Here is a 21161-nt window from a genome sequence, read left to right on the forward strand (position 1 = left end):
GGACTAGGCCAAGGCCCCTCTGCTCTCAGAGGACAAAGGATTTTGGGGTATAAGTATTGGGACCCTGATCCCAAGAATTCAGATCACGTCTGGAATTTCAAGACAAACCTCTGTCGCGGAGAGTAACCAAAGAAGCTGAATTCACTTGATTGCCCTGAGCCAGTATTCTATTTTATGGGGTGGGCCTGCAGTGGCTACTGATTGCCAGGGAGAGGAACTTTTTGTGTACTTTCATACCGCTTGAAGAAGAATCTCCAAGGGCCTGAAGAAAGCTGGCCTCCTGTTATTGGAAACTCAGGGCTACAAAAGTTTCCTTGCAACATCTTTCAAGCTACTGTGAACCGGGGCCCAGCTGGTGTCTGTCACGAAGGCTGCTTTATCTGCATCTAAGCAACCCCACGAATCGCCCCTACGGTTCGGTGCGCGTGTCGGCACACAGCTGTTGTCTGCCGTGAGGTCTACAGTGCCATCTGACTGAGATTCACTGCCGCCGACCTGTGGGCTAGATCGCGCTGCAGGTGTCCCCGCTGCAGAGTGTGTGCCGAGAAGCGACGACACGCTCTGATTAATTATGGCCGATCACCGCTCCGGCCCGAGTTCCAAGAAGACCGCGTCACAAATGAAGCTGTGCCGCTGCTAAGTGACCGAGGACGCCTCAGTGAGGGAGCAGCGTTATACCCCGCCCAGCAGGACTTCGACAACCAGAAGAGGAGCTGCGCGGGAAGTCGGATACGCTGGACGAACCCATCCGTGAGGCGCCGTTGAGGGAGGAGGAATCCTGTCTGCCGAGCGCCCTGGCGGGGCCGCAGGACCAGAATAGTTCCCCAGGTAAAGAACTTCCACCCGCTTTGCAACTCTGCATTTCCTAAGCGGGTTGGGAGTTGGCGCGTCTGCCGAGCGGGAGCTCGTATGCGCAGGGATTGTGGTGAACACTTATTTTAACTGCGGATCAGCCTCGGATCGTGCCAGCATTCCACTAACGCGAGCACCACGGCCTGTCCCTCTTGCTGGCATTTGGTTTCTTCCCTCCTTGGGGGCCTAATTTACAGCGCACCGATAGCCTGTCTCTGAGGGCTTGGGCTCGTGCGTTGGTGTTGACACAGCTGAAACAGTCTTCCCACAAATAACCTTGACTCACAGAATACCATATTCCTGATAAGATAATTTTTGCTTATGTTGCTGGCCCCATACATCTGGGACAGTTGTTCATTGTGCACAAGGAATACTGAAGCCTGCAAGTTTGTTTTAATAAAGATTTTACTAAAGAAGAAGATTTGTGTAGTTGGAATTTTTGTCGTTGGTCTTGTGATAAGTCTCTATAAAAAAATACGTATGTTTCATACAACCTGTGTGGTGTCCCTCTGTAGTGCTGTAACTGTGTTACTGTGTATATTCACAAATGCTTTACCCACTGCCTCTGAGATAAACCTGTCTGCTCGTGCTACGTTACCACAGGGTGAGCAGGGGTTATCCAGGAGTGTAACTCCCTTGTCCTGACTAGAAGCAAGGGTCCCTATTTGGACAAAGGTGCAAACCATTGCCAACTAGAGACCCCCAGTTCTAAAACATGGGTTCCAAAGAGAAGATTATCTTGTGCCCCTTTTTTTTTTAGATCTCACCTAATAGACAGTGCAAGGTGTGTGGTTGTGAAAGACCTATTGAGGACTTACTAAAAACAGGAGGTCTGAACTGCTGTTGCATATGTTACGTTATGATGATTGCCATATTGCTGCAACTTAACGTCTGCAAGAAATTTGGCGTAGGGGGAAATGCTGCACTGTTGTCACTGTAATGTACCTTCTTTTTGTTAAGGGTACCAGTACTGCTGATTTCCATGTTGTACCTGTGTTAGGGTTAATGTTTGAAAAAAGTGTTCCTGTAAGCCAGGCACGTCATGACGTAGGATGTGTACAGGTGCATGAGTCATAAGATATGCACACTTGTGCACATGACACTACAAGGGCGAAGGCAAAGTTCCTTGATCAAGCCAGGGAACTCCGAGAGGTGGCTTACAATATCCTTTTAACATATGGCACAGGGTATTTTAATCCTCATAATACATGCTCACTCCATGAAATGTCCTGAAAACACAGGTTATTCCTTATAGTACAACGCTCACTCCATGTCACAACTCAACTGCAATTAGTTATTGGAGTTGAGCAGCTATGTCATTTTCTCATTACACGTAACTAGCGACTTCAAAACTCAATTGTAATAAAGAAAGTAGAGATAGGTTTATATCCAGACCCAGCATTAAAGCGCCTAAACTCCTCTCTTAGGGATAGGTCACAGACGGTATTTGTGAACAAATTCAGTTCTGAGTCCATCATGCAGCCATATGGGGTTCATCAGGGCGTATCTTGAACTCTACAATTTTCAACCTATTTGTTTCCCCATTGGCCAAGCTGATACTGTCTGGGAGCATTGGTAGATAAAAATCTGTTACCCGTACAGTATCAACCTGTTTTTGGATCATCAGGACTCTTAGGAAGGTGTTTCCTTTTATTCCTCTTCAGGTATGCAAGCAAGTGGCTCTAGCCTTTATTTCATCCAGGCTGGACTATTGCAATGCGTTCTACTTTGACATCAACAAATAGCTAAGTTACAGTTGGTACAGAATGGGGTGGTACGATTGATACTTGATAACCCCAAACATCAATTAGCCTCGGTCGGAATAGCCAAACTTCATTGGTTACCAGTGAACAAGCTTATCACATTTCAAGCCTTTGTATTGTTAACAAGGCTTTACATAACACTGGGCCTCGAGGATTTAGAACCATGTTCCAGTGATACATCCGAACCTTGTGGTTGTTCATAAAGCAAGGTGGGGAGGCAGTGCTTTTTCGGTGGCTGCAGCAAAGCTCTGGAACTCCCTCCCATGCTCTTTCACTAGCCTCAGGCTCATACCGTGTTTCAAACAGCCTTGAAAACCAGGCTTTTCACTCCCTAACTGAAGGCTGGTTGTTTTTAGATTATCTTTAAACCTTTATTTCTGCTGACTTTCTCTCTCTTTCAGGACTTTTCAATGCTTTAGCAGCTTGACGCCCCCAGGTATTTGTTGCGCTCCTATAATCCAAGTAATTTCATACTGGGAGTGCAAGCTTCTGTGTATTATGATATGATCCTAACCATTTCCATGTGCACATAGTTCTCCAATCCGGTCACCATTCTAATGCCATTTAATGACTTAGCAGGTGCTAATCTTTTGGCCTCACAAAAAAGCTGTCGGACTGCCGTTCATGTCTTACTGCTATATGGTTTACTCTGGATTTGGCAAACGCAAATCTGTATGAAAATGAGCAGACTGGGAATCTGACAGGACTAGAATCTTGATAAAAATGAGAGCTACAGTAGTCTAACTCAAGAACATAGGCAAGCAATTCCTAAGGCTAGAGCAGCCAACTCCAGGTCAGTAAGGTAGCCAAAACTATTAAAAATATATTTATTTATTAGCAAATAAAACTCTCAGACACTATCTGCAAACATGCTAAAATCAATTCTTCACTCCAGTGATGCAACAATCATCCTACTTTTTTCTAGATAAAACTGAGACTATCAGATAGCATTTGAAGGTTAGCTGTATGCCTTAGGATCCCTCAACCACTAAACTTAGCTCACTTGTTTTCTCCTAAGGCAGTAGACGTACACTACAGCTTTCTTTCCAGTAGATCTGGCTCTTCTCGGACTCACGTTCCATCTGTTAGAGGAAGAAGGAACCAATCCGAGAGCTCCGGATTGTGGGCGCCTGCCTTAATTTATACATCTTTTATTGATCCATCTTGCATTCAGGAGGAGACAACTGTACCTCTACCAAAGAAAAGCTACTGCAGATGAACACATACTAACTAATTATTGTTTCACCTTCACTACTTTCAGTGTCTACATAAAATCTTAAGACCAAGAATAATCAACTCTTTGAATTTTTTAAGATCAATGAGACCCAAGCTAGCTTTTAACTGGTGCATGGTTCTGAAGTGGCTATGTATAAGCCCCAGGTCCTCTTTGAGGGATCCTAAACTGCGATGGGGATGGTGACCCAATCTTTTTGGGCTAGCTGACCATGTTTAACACTAATGACATAACCATCCTGGTGCCTTAACTATATATGTCTCCGTTTTGAAGTGGTGACAGTGGCTAGACTTAGAGCTGGCCTCCATCCATTCAGATGTGGAGCTCCTCATGGCTTAGCCTTGAGATCCACACAACTTAAGGCTTATGTGAGCACCCTTAGTATATCAGCTTCCCATGTTATGTGTATGCCAATGACAATCAAATTATTATCTAGCTTGATGAAAATCTGTTAACCTCTTCAGTGCTCATGACAAGGTTAACTCGTCATGGGTTTTACCTGGGCTGTGCTTATGACGAGTTGACCTTGTCATGAACAATGGGAATTGTCATAATGCAGCACCGGACGGGAAAACCCCTTAGCACCCAAGGTGTTAAATACTAACTCATTGTTGCTGCCTGGATGCCAGCTAACACACTGAAACTAAACATAATTAGTATTGTCATCTGCTAGTCACCAGGTTAGAATTTAATGAGATTGCTTCTTTTTTACTGGTGGCTGCTTAAAAATCTTAAGAAAAAGATTCCACTTCTCACTACCTTTTCAATAATTTGTGGTCCAAGACGTTATGTACTCTCACTCTGCCTACATGAACACCTCTTCTCAGGTCTAAATTTCTAATCTCCAGACTATTCAATAATTTCAACCTTAAAAATGTGTTTTTCATATTCAGACGACCAATCATTCTATCTTTTTACATGTTGAAAAAAGAGCTCCACAGAATCATTTCAGAAGCCAATGAGAACAAGTGCCTTACTGAGACTGATACTGAAGGCAGAGAATAGAAAAAAACAGATTCAGGCAGAGGCCTGTGCTGTATAGGTAGATTTTACATAGTGTTTGGAAATAATCATTGTCGTGTTTCAAATAAGCAAACTTACAAGTCAACTTATTTCTCTGGATCTGGGCGCAACTGTTTTACTTTGATATACTTCTGTAAAATGTACATTTGTTGCTGATGCTGATTACTTTACTAATAATATTTAGCCAAAGTAAAATTTTTATCAGAAACATTTCACATAGCAACAAAGGCAGTACAATGATCAATGAGGGTGGAGTGTTAATGTATAGAAATGATAATTGTGGTGTAGATTTAGTTCCACCAATTGTGTGGATAGAATTCGCGAAGAGAGACGAAGAGAGACAACATGTATGAGTTACATTAGTCTTAAAGCAGGAACATGCAGAATGATTTTAACTTAAAATACAGGAGAATGGTTGGGGGAAATGAATAAATCCTTTCTTTTGAACTGCAGACTGTTGTCTTTTTTGTTCTAAAGGAGATGCAGATGTCTGGTGGTGAGTTTAAGGGGAAGGTGACTGTGTGGTGCCAGGATTGGTACAGGACAGTTTGGGTTTAACTAGGTTATATTTGATGGATGTTAGGCTCTTAGTAGGTTTGTATCAAGAGTTAGTGTTCAAGAGATAACTGGGGAACAAACCATTCAGTGCTTTGAATCAGTATGTTGTGCAGAGCGCTATTCTTGGAGGTTAGTGATCTGGCTTGCTTGAAGTATAAAGGCGCAATGGGGAAGAGAAGAGCTACTAAAAGGTTATTGCTATAGTCCAATCGAATGAAAACTACTGGGGAGGCACGTTTTGGCTATACTGAATGGTATATGGTTTGAATCCTACATATGTTCAATAACTAACGACATAAGAACATTTTTAATTATCATGGATGGCGGGTGGGACCCGCAAGCTTTCTCAATACATGGGGCATTTGAGAAAGTCAGTGGATAGAGTAAGTAAGCAAGGTGAGTATCAATGAGGAAAGAAGATGCTGGACCACAACTTTAGAAAGATTTAGCATAAGTGACATTGGTGTCATTCAGTGTCATATGGCTGTACGGTAATTAAAGATTTAGGACTGGAGAAGTGACTGTTGGTAGGGAAAAAGATGCCGGTATCATCAGCAGAGTTGATGAAAGACACTAAATGATGAAATGATATTGACAATTGATATGGTGTAGAATGAGAAAATGTGAGGGCAAAGTACAGAGTATGGTGAGATAACAACTGGAAATAGGGTTGGCATAGATGTCTGGTAATAATAATAATAATAATACTGAATTTTATAAAGCGCGAACAGCTACCTCACAAGGAGGTGTCCGGGCGCTAAAGAACAGGTTTGACAACGAGGAATAGGGTAATAGCGCCTAGCGCGGTTGGGTGAAAAGCCAGGTCTTCATCATCCGCTTGAAACAAAGCTCGGAGGGGGCTTACTGAAGCGCTGGGGGCAGGGTGTTCCAGAGTGTCACCACATTAGCCGAGAAAGTTAGTCCTCCCAGCCGAGCCCTTTTTACTCGTGAGCAAGCAAGCTGAACGCGGCAATTGGAACGGAGAGAGCGAGCCTGGGTGTATCTCGGCAGCCGAGTTTTCAAGTAATTAGGACAGGTGCCATATAGAGATCTAAAGGCCAGCATGAGTGCCTTGAATTTGATTCTGCTGGCTACTGGTAGCCAGTGAAGTGACAGAAGATACGGAGAGACCGAATGCTTGAAGGGGATCCGCATTAACAGTCTCGCAGCCGCATTTTGGACCAGTTGTAATCGTTGAATTAGGTATTTTGGTAAGCCCAGATAAAGGCCGTTAGCGTAATCCAGCCTAGATGTCACTGTGGCATGGATTACTGTTTTTCGGCAGCCCTCTGGTAGAAGTCGCAGAATCTTACGGAGATTCCTCAGCTTACTCAAACAGCAACCAACTACTTGCTGGATGTGCGAGGCAAAGGACAAACTGTCATCCCACCGCACCCCCAGATTTTTTGCCGTTTGGCTAGGTGAAGGGGCCTGTCCCATCTCCGCTGGCCACCAAAGCTCTGAGGGTGGAGGGGGGCCTTTGCCAAAAAAGATAACTTCCGTTTTGTTTGCGTTGAGTTTTAATTTGTTTGTATTCATCCAGCATGCAACATCTTGGAGACAGCCCTTGAAACTCGAGAAGGACGCCTCCGACACCTCTGAATACGGAAACACCAATTGGGTGTCGTCGGCATATGAGATTACCTTAACCCCCCAGTTGGCAATCAACGTAAAAAGTGGAGCCAGGTAGATATTGATACCCCTGAGGGACGCCACAGCTGAGGACTTTGGGTGCTGAAGAGACGGTCCCCAGCGCCACCTTCTGTGTTCTCTGAGTCAGATAAGATTGTATCCATCCCAGTGCCTGGTCCTGGATGCCTATCTCAGCCAGTCGCATCAAGAGTCTAGCGTGGTCAACCGTATCAAAAGCGGCCGACAGATCCAGGAGCACCAGCATCGCTGAGCTTCCTGAATCCATCGACCACCTCACTGACTCTGCCACCTCAATTAGGGCTGTCTCCGTGCTGAAGCCGGGTCTAAAGCCTGATTGCGTCTCATGCAGTATCTTATTATCTTCAATGAATTTACTCAGCTGGTGCTGGATTATTTTCTCGAACATTTTGCCCGGTGCTGCCAGCAGAGAGATCGGACGAAGATTGCTGAGGTCCTTGGGATCCCCATTTGTTTTTTTCTTGAGCGGGAGGAGAGTGGCATGTTTCCATATGTTCGGGAACACCCCGGAGGAGATGGACATATTCCAAATCTGCTGTATTGTGGGGGCCACAAAATCAGCTATGGTGCTCCAGAGTTTAGGTGGACAGGGGTCGTCCGGTGACCCTGACTTGCAGCGACTTAGTTCTTGCATGACCACACTCAAGGATATCGGCTGGAATTTTACTAAAGTTTCACCATCCACCACTTTGACAGCCAGGTCCGTTTTCAACGTTTTCTTCTCCGGCCCAAAGGACTCATAGACTTGTTTAATTTTATGGTAAAAAAACTCTGGTTGACGGGGAAACCTCCCTCTCAACACACCTAGGTTTGAAAAAAGACTGTACCACCTTAAAGATTTCTTTGCTCGATTGTTCTGCCTGCTGAATTGATTCTGCGTAGAACTTTTTTTTTGCCTTTCTAATAGCCTTCTGTAATTTTTTGGATGCTTCCTTATATCGAGCTTTTTCTAAGGGCCCGTAGTTTACCCTCCAAAGCCTCTCCAGCCTCTTACAAGCTGCCTTCTCTACTCTAAAGTCCTGAGAGAACCAGGGAGCGGAAGGGGAATCCCGCTTAGATATTGCGCGTGTAGCCGGTGCAATGGATGACACCATATTCCCGACCCAGTCATTGAGTAGCTGTGCGTCTATGTTGACATTCGAGGTAAGAGAGGGTATATTCTGAGCCAGAACTGGGCCCATGTTAGCAGGGACTAGCTTCTTCCATTGTCTCTTCACAAAGGAGCACTTGCTTGTAGCAGGTCTGTCAGCCGCTATATATAGTTTAAATTTGATCAGTGAATGGTCTGACCAGACTAATGGTAATGGCGCTTCTGCCGCCACATAGTTAATATTGGAAAAAGTTAAATCAAGCGTGTGGCCCGCTCTGTGCGTGGGGCCCTCGTTAATAAGTCTCAAATTAGCTGCATTTAATGTGGACCTCATTAACTCTGCAGGGGGGCAGTCCTCCTTATCCATATGGATGTTAAAATCCCCGACCACGAGGAATTGAGGATAGAGGAGGGAGCTCTGAACAATCGTCTCCAGCAGAGTTGTCAGGTTGGGATCCTCCCCACCAGGCGGGCGGTATATCACTAATCCTGCTAAGGATAGCTGAGGACCCACCTGAAAGCAGAAGTGTAGCCCCTCCATTCCCTGAATCAGGGTAGGGGCGGAAGATGTTAGTGTAAGCTGCTCTTTAAATATAACAGCCACACCTCCACCTCTTCTAACGCCAGTCCGGTTAGAAAAACATATTTTATACCCCGAGGGTACTGCCAGCGCGATGGCGGTCATATTGTCCTCATTGAGCCAAGTTTCTGTTAGGAACAGAGCACCCCACTCATGCCATTCCAGTAGCAACCAGATATCATCTGCATGCTTAACTAGAGATCTACAATTCAAAAGGCCAGCTCTAAGACTTCTACTAATCGGTGGCTTGGATTAAGAAAACCTCGCAGTGTCCATTGGTACCAATGATATTCCACAGACCCCACATGTCTGGGGGAGGGCGGTAGTCTGAAGATCTGTCCCATGACCGCAGCAGTCAGTCATGGTATTGAGATCCCATAGGTCTTCCCTTGACCACACGATCCTACCCTTATAAGCACCCTCACCGGCAGCATGCCTGGCCCCGGCCGCGGTCTGGTCGCAGACGGGCTTGCCTTGGGCGCGCCTTCGGCGCGCAAACGGCGCGCCCGCTGCGCTCGTCCGCTGCGCGCCCGGTAGATACACTTGTTAAATAGGAGGTGGGGACGGGGGCGTGGCCTGAATGGTGGTGGGCGTGGCCTGTGTCTCCCAGGGAATGGCGGCAACACGAGGAAGTATCCCGCTGCAGCGTTCCAAACCGCTGCGCGGGGGTGCCCAGGGGAGAGTAAGGTAAATCTTGTATTAAAATCACAACAATTACACTCAAAGTTTTTAAAATTCTCAATGCGTCTCTCCCGGCTTCCGCCTCAGGAGGTCAAAGGTGTTCTGACTCGCGCTTTTGCTCAGCGCGCTTTAAATACCCAGAAAAAGGGGCGTGGCCTGAATGGTGGTGGGCGTGGCCTCTGTGTCCCAGGGAATGGCGGCAACACGAGGAAGTATCCCGCGGCAGCGTTCCAAACGGCTGCACGGGGGTGCCCAGGGGAGAGTAAGGTAAAGCTTGTATTAAAATCACAACAATTACACTCAAAGTTTTTAAAATTCTCAATGCGTCTCTCCCGGCTTCCGCCTCAGGAGGTCAAAGGTGTTACATAAGAAGGATCAGCCACAAAGATAAGGAGGAGCCAGTTGTGTTAGGCCTGTGATGCCTTCTGTGACCAAGGAGGAGAGTAGAGTAAGGCGATCATCAGCCTTAAAAGGCTCAGATATGTCCAAAAATAGGAGGATGGAAGAAAAACTGTTATGATGAGTAATGGTGAAAACCTGGAAATGTGTGAAAATGTCATTCCATTCAGTGGAGGGCACGAAATCAAATTAAAGGTAGCAAAGTAGGTAGTTTGTAAAAAGGGAGAGCATGATACTATTGAGGGCCAATCGGTCCAGTATTGAGGTAAAAAAGGAAGTTGATTTACTGGGTGATACATGTAGGGTGTGGAAGTAGAGTCATTTTCTTTTTTTATCAAGAACCGCTGTTGCTTAAAGCATGTGAGGGTGCAGTTGTACAGGGAGGTGAGAACTTTCGGCGGCAGTATTTTGAGAACTGAATGGGAACGATGGTATATATTTACAAATTTGGAAAAAAATAGTACTGTAGGAATTGGAAAACTTCTGCCATTGTCGAAATACTGAATATTCCAAGATGGATGCTGTGCAGGTGCACGAAAGGGAGATGGAGTGTTGCCACTAAATGGCAGTCAAAAGCAGCATCTACTGCTTTTGCATATTTCAAGGGGAGAGTATTGGTTTGACACAGCGAGAGATGGAAGTGATGACAAGTGGATGGTTCATGCAGCGTACATACCTAGGATAAGTCAAAAGACCTCATTATGATGTCGATCGGAGTTGCCTCCGACCCACATCTCTGCAGTTGCGGAACCAACCGACTTTTGGTTGGCGGTCCCGAAACCGCAATTACAATGAAACCACACATGGTGCGGTCGTAAACTTCCATTTCTCTATGGGAGCTTGTGCAGCGGTCGGAAACTGGCTGCAGCAAAAACTCATGTAAATCCCTGCACTGTGTGGCAGACATGGTGGAGGGATCTACAGGGGGGACACCATAGTTTCCCCCCCCATCCTGCCCCTCCCCCCCCCCACCCCTCCCAGGCCCACACCATAGGCTTATGGGAGAAGGGCAGCCCGACATGGAAAGCCTGTCAGGAAACAGTCATCATAATTCCGATGGCAGAAAGGACGTCTGTTAGGGACTATATGCGGCTTCTGGCTGGCCGATGGGCTCTTTGAGCCCATCGGAAGCCAGTCAGACTAACCGGTCGATTTAAACTCCGGCCGCCATCTTTTTAAGGAGGCGGTCGGAGTTTAAACCTTGAATGTTGGTCGGAGGTTTTCCAACTGACATCCAAATTAGGCCCAAAGTGACAGAAGGCCTGATAGCACAACTGCTGCGGTCATAGAAATGTATTAAATTGTGCACTTAGAATGAATGACACTTGATTACACTTATAGGTCTCAGGGCATTTATGCAAGGCCACTTTCTTGCAGGAAAGCAAAAAGTGAAGGGTGGGGATAATGGGATATGGATTATAACTTCCACACTCAAAGTGTGCACTCCTTTTAAAAAATGGAAGCCAACATTTTACCACAGATTAAAATGTGTTAACTAAAAGTAAGGTCAATTAAGGCCTCGAAAGGTAACATAAAATAAGGCTCTAAATGCACGGAGTTTCAGGAAACAAAAAAAAATTATGATTTTCTAGAAGAAAGGTAAAGTTCTTTGGTCATCTATCAGAACTACTGCCAAAAGGATGGTGTGACTGTGTGGCTTTACAAATTGGGGAGTTTGTCTGCAAGCACTTAGATTATGAAATCACGGAATCCGGCAGAAAATAGATATGTAGAATTGTGCAATAAAACCATTGATTTGTTTAATTTCCATTTCACAGGATCCGGTACACATATCACAGCAACATACTGACAAAAGCCCGAAAGATGCAAGAAAGCGGTTTTGTCCTACAATCTAGCAAACTGTTATTCAAAAGGCAAGGTCAGATAAGAGTACACATCCTAAATGAGTCACTTGGCAGCATGGTAAAGGACTTCATCATAGAAACGGCCAACAAACAGCATGAAAGATGTGATTGTTAAAATTATATCAAATACAAGATTTTGAAGGAAAGAGGGGCTGTACTTACAGTGCTAGGGTCACGCACAAGACCAGTGGTCCCCATAAATCCCCTGTGGAAGTAAAATACCATAAGTCTTAAATCACTAGCGAATAAAACAGAAACATATTTCCAGGAAAAAAGATAAGTCAATGGTTTTCTGTATTTTTTTTGTATCTTAAGCAAAAACAGTTAACATTAGAGATTTGATTCTGCCGCAATGTCACCCTAGGCAGATACTGTCACCCTTGGAGTGTGTATGGGTAACACACTATGGCTGTGCATCACAGGGTGTCGTCATCAACCATCTGCTTGGCATAGGTACCATAGCTACAGTACTAATGTTTCAAGTTGCCGATCAGATGAATACATGGCCATCTCATTTTTAAAATGTTGACACTATATAACCCAAATCTACATCTACTAGATTTAAAACGATGTCCTGCAATAACATTTATTTTTAAATAGTCACCCGGCTGATTTTCTTTATGACTTGACAACTACTTTGTGCAAAACATCCTGACAGCCCATGGGTGACATGGTGGCACACTACATTTGTAATGATACCTAAGGCAGTCATAATGAATCAATTTAGTAAGTGTGCAGTATGAATAACACATTAAGAGTACAAAAAGCTCCTGGGAGCACTGCACTCGCTACTTACAGTCACGGAGCAAAGCTGTGCTCTTCTTGGGGTACATGACATGGACAAACTTCTTCCCAACTGCCTTCAGGTCACGCAGCTGAAAAAGCAAAATAAAAGCCTTGCGTTACCAAAACAAACTCCTATTCTCTCATTAAGGGAGAAGCAGTGCAGGATACAAATTATTTTCACTCAAGTTCTTATTTGTAGATTTTTTATTTACGATTCCATTATTTACATATATTTTTTGTAATATTCTGCTTTAACCTGCATCCTTGTCACAAGACTTTATTGTGCAACGTGAAGAACATACAAAGTATTTGAATTCCTGCAATACCCATGAAACTTACATACTGTTTCATTCAAATTCGAAAGGAGAAAATCTGCAACACAACTGCTATTAACTATTGTAATGTGAAAATCAGTTTATAACATGAATTTTGAAACACAGGACTAATATCAATAAAGGCAACATGTTAAATACTACCTGTTTACCTCCTTACTATGCCACCCTGCGACTACCAACGTCAGCACCAGTTCTTCACAAAAACATATACCATTATTATAACAAGCATTTGCAATGCAATAGGTCTTGCATCTGCGAGAGTTTAAGCTATTGGTATTGCAAATGACAATGCCTTTTATTTATCTGTTTTGATAATTAACACATAAATAAAAGACATTGTCATTTACAATACCAACAGCTGAAACTCTTGTAAATGCTAGACTTATTTCATTCCAAAGAAGCAGCCGCCATTGTCCCGGGTTACTTGGAAATTGAATGCGTGCAGGGCACTCTGAATCTTGCACGAAAACATATAATGCCTGCAGTAGGATAAACTCATTAAAGAAAATAGTCCTTACAGACAAAAGAAGGCATACCGGGTAACAACAGAAGTAAAAGTGCCAGTCCTCATGGGTAGTTGCAAATGAAGACAAGCTGGCACTAAGGAGGGACTAACAAGCCTATTAACGAATCAGAAGCCAGGATTTACAAAGGACAATGACTTAAACCAATGAAAAATATGGGTGGAGAGTGGGCAGAGCTTCAACTCCATACTCGAATAAAGGATACCCCGCAGCGCATGCGCTGCCCAGGTTCGAGCCAAAAAATATCTTACGGTATCTACCACTGTTATGAAACATGAACTGGGGATTTTTTGTTTCTGGAACGTAAAAGAGATACTGTGGCATATGTCTAAACCGACTAATAAGTAATAATCTAGGAAAATAGCTCTCCCTTAGTCCACAACCAACATTAGAGCTAACCATTTTGAATGACACTTCTTAACTTGCAACAAATGTCGAATAACTTTTTACAGTAGAAAAGATGGGACTGGTGACCTACATTTATGCATACAAAAAAACTAAAAATAGAGCAACAGTAATTCACTTAACTCTTCTATTGTACAAACCTGGAATGCAACATTCATTAAAAAGAGGAAAGGAAAAGCACAACACCACTCTTTGGCAATCCGTTGGATGATTATTCAATAATCAGTTAGCTTAGAGGTCACCATAGCTTTAATTCATCAGAGTACTCACAAAAGTGAGGTCAATGTAGGCCAATAAAGAGAGTTTAATATGGTGGTCTCTGCCCACAATCTGTCCAAATATGGAGTATTGAGCCCGTGGTTCAGGACAGGCTGTGCATGTATGTGAACAGATATGGCATCTGAGGTGATTGCAAAAGAATGACTAACACTTCTACAGCAGCACTATTCAATGGTGGTAATAAATTCAATGGTAATAAAGCCACTTCAAACTTCAGCCTCTTTTACATCCCGTGTATAATATTCACCATAAACAGGTTTGTAGTGGTTGGTAACATCATTAGTTTAAGGTACTTATAAAAATGCCTGCTCCAACAGTAATTTCTAAATCCATATGCATGAAAAGAAGTCTCGAGCACTCAGGCACCAATAAATAATCAATTCCTTTGTGTATGATCTTATGGTGTTCTTTATTCATAAAACAGCAATGTATGAATCTGTTTCCACCACACACATGCCAACAAGTGTTTTGTCTATAGAAGTTATTACATCAAAAGACCAGGACAATAATTGATACACGATTCATTATTTGCTATAAGTAATGCACATTGATCCTCCACCATAGCCTAGTGGAAAGAGAGTAAGAACATAAGATGAACAAAGGTAAAAAAGTAAAGTAAAAAAATCCAAATATGTAGCAATATTAACCAATTAAATGGATTAAATAAGCCATTCTCAATATACATAGAATGAGACGCTAAAATTGGTGATGCACAAATAGCGATTGACACCCATCAAACAAGTCAAAGTGAGGAATGTGAATAGAAACGAAAATGACCCTACACAGACCCAAAAGTGATCAGTAGAATAAAAGGCAATTGGCTAAGGGCTCACCTATAGTTGGACGAATTTCCCAAACTATTAATCTGGGTTCTACTGCACTTAAGTAAATGTCATCTGAAAGATATTAATCATATCCATTAGTGACAATCCAACTTGATTTGTAATTATCACATAACCAATACACCAACTCTACAGTTGATATATCCAGAGATTGGAATGACATATAAAATCAGAGTTTTGGTAATTGTCCATCAATTTAGCCTTGTGAGAGACCAATATACAGTCAAAAATGCTAAACGACCATATCAAAGGGGATAATTTAACCAGCACATATGCTAGATTATTGGATTTATTTGATAAATGTCCAGGCCACTTTATAGAATCTCATTGTCTACAGTATAATACCCCATACAAGAGGATATAACAGTTAATGTAAAAAATCATATGGTTAATCTGAAAAACTATCCACAAAAAACTCAGTATATAAAAAAAATCACTTGTATGCAAGTAAGTAAAAGTCTCAACAATAATGCAATAATCAGTGAGTCCACATGAGACTCAATCAGGTCTTACTGGCTAGGAGGGTACTACTACTTCGTACCACGGGGACCATACTGCAGTTCTGAAACCGCACCATATTGAAGCAGAATAAATGCACTTCAAAAGAAAGAGGACTGCCTTATTGCAGGAATGATATTGAAAGCAGCGCCATATTGTAATAGTAGGAAACCCATATTAATCGTCAAACGGGCTAGAAAAACTTAAATGAAATCTAAAGTTCTGAACATCTACCAACTACCTGACATGTTAACTTAAAAAACGTCACGCAGAAGTCTAGAATGATACAAATAAAAAATAACTCTGGTCTTCAAAAGGCATTCTGAATTGGCGCCGGTATTGGAGTTCTAGAGCAGAGCATTTTGGAGCAGTGTAAAAACACTCAAGAAAAAAGGGACTATTGTATTACATGAGGCTTCTTGAAAGTGGCGCCATATTGAAATAATAAGAAACCCATCTTAATCATGAAAACGGGCATAACAAAACATATGAGATTCAATTTTCTTAATGAACATTTATCATATATCAAACATGTAGATTCAAAAAATGTCACTCATAAGACTAAAATTATTAGAATGAAAAATATCCCTCGTCTTCGTAAAGCATTCCCAATTGGCGTCATCAAATTACACCAGACCGACGTCTATATGTAGCGAACTGAATCAAAACTATACCAGCCTGCTCATTACTATAATCTTCTAAAGTGGCACTATATTATAGTTGTTCTGAGTCCCTCTTATTATTTACATAACTGTACATTTAGAGCTCATATCCCATATTAGTATAATTCTCCTAAATTGCTTCAAATTACTAAAATTCGGAGTACCTCAATTATATAGTCAAAATCAAAGTGAAACGTACCATCTCATCAGTATTACCTCAAATAACTGTAAGCAAAAATATCTAATCATGAAAACAAATATTAGTGTAGAGTATGCAGCACTCTAATTCATTAGAGAAAAAGACGACTCATTGATGGGTGTCAAGTTATGGTGGGATCACTACCATTCAAGTAGTACATAGTCTTATACATACAAAATAACTATGCAATATAAAGTACATTACAGAATAGTAATATATTCCTTATAGTTACAGCAGATGTGCCATAAGTTAACATATTGGGTTACATAAGGTACAAGATAGTATCACTGTAAGGATTACCAAGAAAAGAATACAGTTCATGGTCGATATTAAGCCCTTCTTCGACCTATTTTAACTTCAGAATCCAGAGTGCCTTATGCCATCTCAGTTTTAACTTTCTATTAGCTTCTCCTGCATCCAACATTACAATGGAAACTGCAGTGACTATCCTGCATCTTGCATGCAAGAGTAAGTAACGCAAACTGATATTTTTCATTACCCTGCAACTGCCCTAAAATGTTCAGAAATGGTCATGTAAAGGGCAAGTTGTACCACCGACATATCTTTTTACATTTACACAAGAGAACATATATTACATAGTTTGTACCACAATAGATGTTACTCCCGATTTGAAAATTAGGGCTGTTGTTATAGTTGAAAGATGTAGTTTTGTCTTTGGCTAGTCTACAAACATGATAGTGACCACATTTAAAGAAACAACTTGTCAGTTCTGACTACCAAGGTATAACACTTGAAAAGCTAAGACAACTATGGCTAATAATGTTCCTTAATGTACGACCTATGTGGAAAAGTGATACTTGGACCCAAAGAAATACAGGTATTGGTCAAGTCTTCATCTCTCAAGAGATACCAATGTTTATTAAGAATTCTAATACGTTTTCCAACTTCTCTACCATATGATGTACTGAATTACAGGAAGTTTCTTTTCTATACATCCGTCTCTGAAGTGTCACGTTGGTAACATATAATTACACTTCTAACAACTGAATTCTTTCTTTACAATAATTCAGTGTAAAATACATATATATGGATTAGCATTCAGATATGCAAAAAACCCATGCAATTCCTCAGAAGATTCAGTGCAGATAATCAAAATGTCATCTATGAATCTACCGCAGTAGTAGAGTGTGTGTGTGCCAGGAAACCCAATCATCAGTTCCCTTGAAGTGATTACAAAATGGCTGGTGGTGCTGGTAGAGGATTTAAGAAGACAGTCCCTACTTGTATATTATTATTTGGATGAATAGTTGCTAAAGGTGAATTCCTTCTACCAATGCCAGGAATGCAACATGTGATCTATTTGTTGTGTAATTTGGAATTAATGAACAATCTGAAAAAGTTGTCTCCTACGCCTGCTCAAGAAACTATTTTTATTGGAGCAGAGATGTATATGGTCCTAGCACTGGCCGTACCATTTACATAGCATTTCTGGATTAGGTTTGATTTTGCCAGATATCAGCCTTAGAAAGTAAAACTTGAGATAAAATAGGTGTGTTGTCTTGAAGAGTTCACCTAAAACCACCTGGGCTCCTATACATCTGCAGGAATTGCATGCAAGTCAGTGGTGCAGTCATCACAAGACAGGTGTGGATCGAGCAGTTGTCACTTTGCATGTATACAAGATTTTAAAATGTTGGATTCAGGACAACGTGGAGAAAGAGAGAGCAGGTCCCAAATACTATGATAATGACAAGTGTCTTGCCCTTAGGGTGAGCGGCACGCTTCAAATGACTGGATGTCGGAAGACGCAGTGAAACGTATCAATTGTATGGAATTCAAGACTGAGCATTTGGCACAGGAGGATTTCCAAAGCTTCATACAGGCCGGGTGGTGCAAAGCCACATAGGAAATGCACCAACCATCTTTTAACTGAACAAACCAGGGGGTACAAAGCTGCAGTCTCTCAAATATGGTATAGAATAATTAGCACCAAGGCTCCTACAGACATTGAATATCGACATCTGGAACTACCAAAACTACACAGCTAAACATTTTGTTTCCTGGTGTAGAGCAAAGAACCAACAAAGACAATTACACAATGAACGATTAACTGTGGAGTATTTTATGCCAATTATTATACACCAATTTAATACCTGGAATGCAAAAAGTGTATTTATCTGCTGTATCCGTTTCAGGTACTAGCGTTACAACTTATTGGGCCAGATGGATCAAAGGGTTTTGCCCATTCTGAGTCAATGGGGAAATGTGTTGATACATGTGGCCCATTGTTTTTAGAAAAAACATTGTGGGAATATTCCACACGTGACCTACCAAACTTGAACTTAAATGTTGTTCTAAATAGACTTATGTCACCATATTTTAGCCAAGAAAATGTTAAAACATCTTACTTTACTAATTTGATAGCTATGGCATTACTAGGGAGAGTAAGTGAATTACAAGAACGAACAGTTCAACATCCATAATTTAAATGCACAAGAATGAGGTAGTAATGAGACTAAATCCAGTCTTAAACTCTCTAATAGCAGGGAAAACACTGAAATTAAGACCAACCACACTTTCTACTGGGGAAAAAAAGAGATCTTAATTGTTATGCAGGGAGGACATCAGCCGGGTTGGTGGCTCAGTGGACTAATGCATCCATTACAGGGGCCTGTGTTCGACCTCATGGTCACAGGTTCAAATCCCGGCGGGTCCACTCAGCCTCTCATCCTTTCTAAGATTGATAAGATGAGTACCATTGAGTTGGGTAACAATAAACAACTGTTATTCATCGCCAAGATAGCCCGTCGGGGGTGAACGTGCGCTTTACAAATACACATTTTATGTTGTCACTAAAAGACATCTGTGCAGCGGCCACTTGGTTATCTGTATAAATGTCTGCACAACACTACTGTAGAACTGCCCAACCAAGGACTAGGTCTAGAGTGGCATAGTGGGAGGGGGTGAAATATATGGATTGGAATATGGCTGAGCGACCGTTAGTGGTTGAGATTAATTAAACCATTCCTTCATTCAAAGACCTTGTTGTTTGTTGCAACCATAGAAAGAAGCATAAGTGGAAAAAACAGTTTCAAAAACATTGTTTGCTGCCACTCAATCTTAATGCCCACCACTAGAACTGTAAATGTTGCTGCATAGTTAATGTACAGCATGTTAGTCTAAAACAGGTTCTCTTGGCAAAAGTAACTAGTAAAATACCTGTAACAATACAAAAAACTAGTAATTTACTTGTAACAATTATTTTGAAGCTTGGAAACTTTTCAGACTTACTAGTGACTTGCTCACCTTTCTACTATAAGGGCGAAGTGCAAAACTAAAGTAAAATATAGGATTTACTCTGAAGAGGTACCATGTAAGAGCAAGGGGAAAAGAATTTACTGATTGCCGTTATGTTCCAGGGCATTATGCCATAGGGTCAACATCAAGCAGGCTTTCCCTGCTCCATTAATGGTATAAAAACGTTCATGTAGGACAAAATCTACATTCAACCATTAGATGGCGGACAAGTGCACAGCATGTGAATGTAGCATAGCTTCAGGCTGCAAAACTATTGTTCCTACTAAGTACCTATTTTCAATCTCCATGTTCTACTTAACTAGCAGGTCATAGCCACTTACAATAGTGTCTTTAACTGGTTCATCCAAGGTAGAGTAGTCATCCTCTTGTGTCTGGGATCCCATGGGTACTGTGATCTCCCCCTCCACAGGGATGTCTTCTGATATGGAGACATCAGAGAGCCCTGCAAACTAGGAAAAGAAAATAAGCATTAAGTAGCCACATTTTCATCCAGTGATACAAAAACTATTCTTGTAATACTGAGCCTAGCTCTTAGCTGATTAAAATTGATGGAGTTCGAGCCCAAAAACACAATTCAAGATACAAGGACTCAGTGGCCCATTGTGCAAAGGTCAGACGTGATCTCTGCCTGATTTTCTGGGGGTTCCCTCTTAATAATAATCAATTCCTCAATTTCACTAGGATTCACTCTCGGAATTGGTCTTGCCTTAAACATTAAAAAACGTAATGGGACGGTAATACTTTTAGTCAAATGTGTTGCTCTTCTTAAAAAGTGGGAACAGGTTCCCTGTTTTCAAAGGTTATGGCTCGAGCTGCCAAAGTCAGAATCCTTGCTAAGTATAGAAAATGTTATATTTAAAGTAATACTTGTAAATTGTTTTCCACGGCGTAATCATTTGACAAACAGTAGTTCTTGTTATGTTGCTTTCTAAGTCACTAACAGTATGCTGTAAAATACTTAGTGCTTCAGTAGAGATTAATAGAGACTTTCTAAAGGCAGTAGCATCACATGCTCCTTTGCTCATGAGAGACCAGAAGCCCTTGGTGTCCTTAGCCACCACCACATCAGTAGTCATTTGACTGTGTTAACTTGAGTTCTGATGTTCCGCACACAATAGCTTTTTAACCTATTGACCGCAGCTGTAATTCCGCCGCGGTGCGGGTGATTTATGACTGGGCGTGGTCAGGACGGCCCCCGGCCGTCCTCCACACATGCCCACAGTGACGTTAGACGGCCGGGTGCCCTCCGATGCACGCAAAGGGTTAAACAAATATTAATATCGAGCATGGAGTTCTTTGTTCAGAGCAGATTCTGAATACTGGAAATTGCATTCAAACAAGGATTACTGGAGTTTATAGAGGTCTTTAAGGTGTCAGCAATAGTGGGCACTCGTAGAAGAGGTATTGGTTGGATGGCTACCCCAGTATCACCCAAGTATTGAGCACAGGGCATGATCTCAGAACATAACTGGTCTAGAGTTTCACCAGCTGCTGGCATCAGCCTTTTCATTCAGCAATAGAAAGTTCTAGAACAAATCAGCATTGGTTCTGCATTTCCTACCCAATGTTCATCCACATCACCTCAGGTGCCAAGTCATTACAGTGGAAGCTTATGAAGCAATCAGCTGCTCTAACA

The 21161-nt window shown here is 42.0% G+C and overlaps 1 protein-coding gene across 1 annotated transcript in view; it reads right to left on the reverse strand.

Annotated features, from left to right (window-relative positions):
- The window catches only part of YIPF6 (Yip1 domain family member 6), a 126136-nt gene that overhangs the window by 74259 nt on the left and 30716 nt on the right, over positions 1-21161 (reverse strand). Inside the window, exons 2-4 of the mRNA XM_086918346.1 lie at positions 19846-19974; positions 12513-12591; positions 11879-11921 (exon numbers count right to left, since the gene is read on the reverse strand). Coding sequence (XP_086774472.1) covers positions 11879-11921; positions 12513-12591; positions 19846-19974 — 251 coding nt within the window. The remainder of the gene's footprint in view (positions 1-11878; positions 11922-12512; positions 12592-19845; positions 19975-21161) is intronic.

The sequence above is a fragment of the Lissotriton vulgaris genome, chromosome 4_1 (genome assembly GCF_964263255.1).
Source record: "Lissotriton vulgaris chromosome 4_1, aLisVul1.2, whole genome shotgun sequence".
In the NCBI taxonomy this organism is placed as follows: domain Eukaryota; kingdom Metazoa; phylum Chordata; class Amphibia; order Caudata; family Salamandridae; genus Lissotriton; species Lissotriton vulgaris.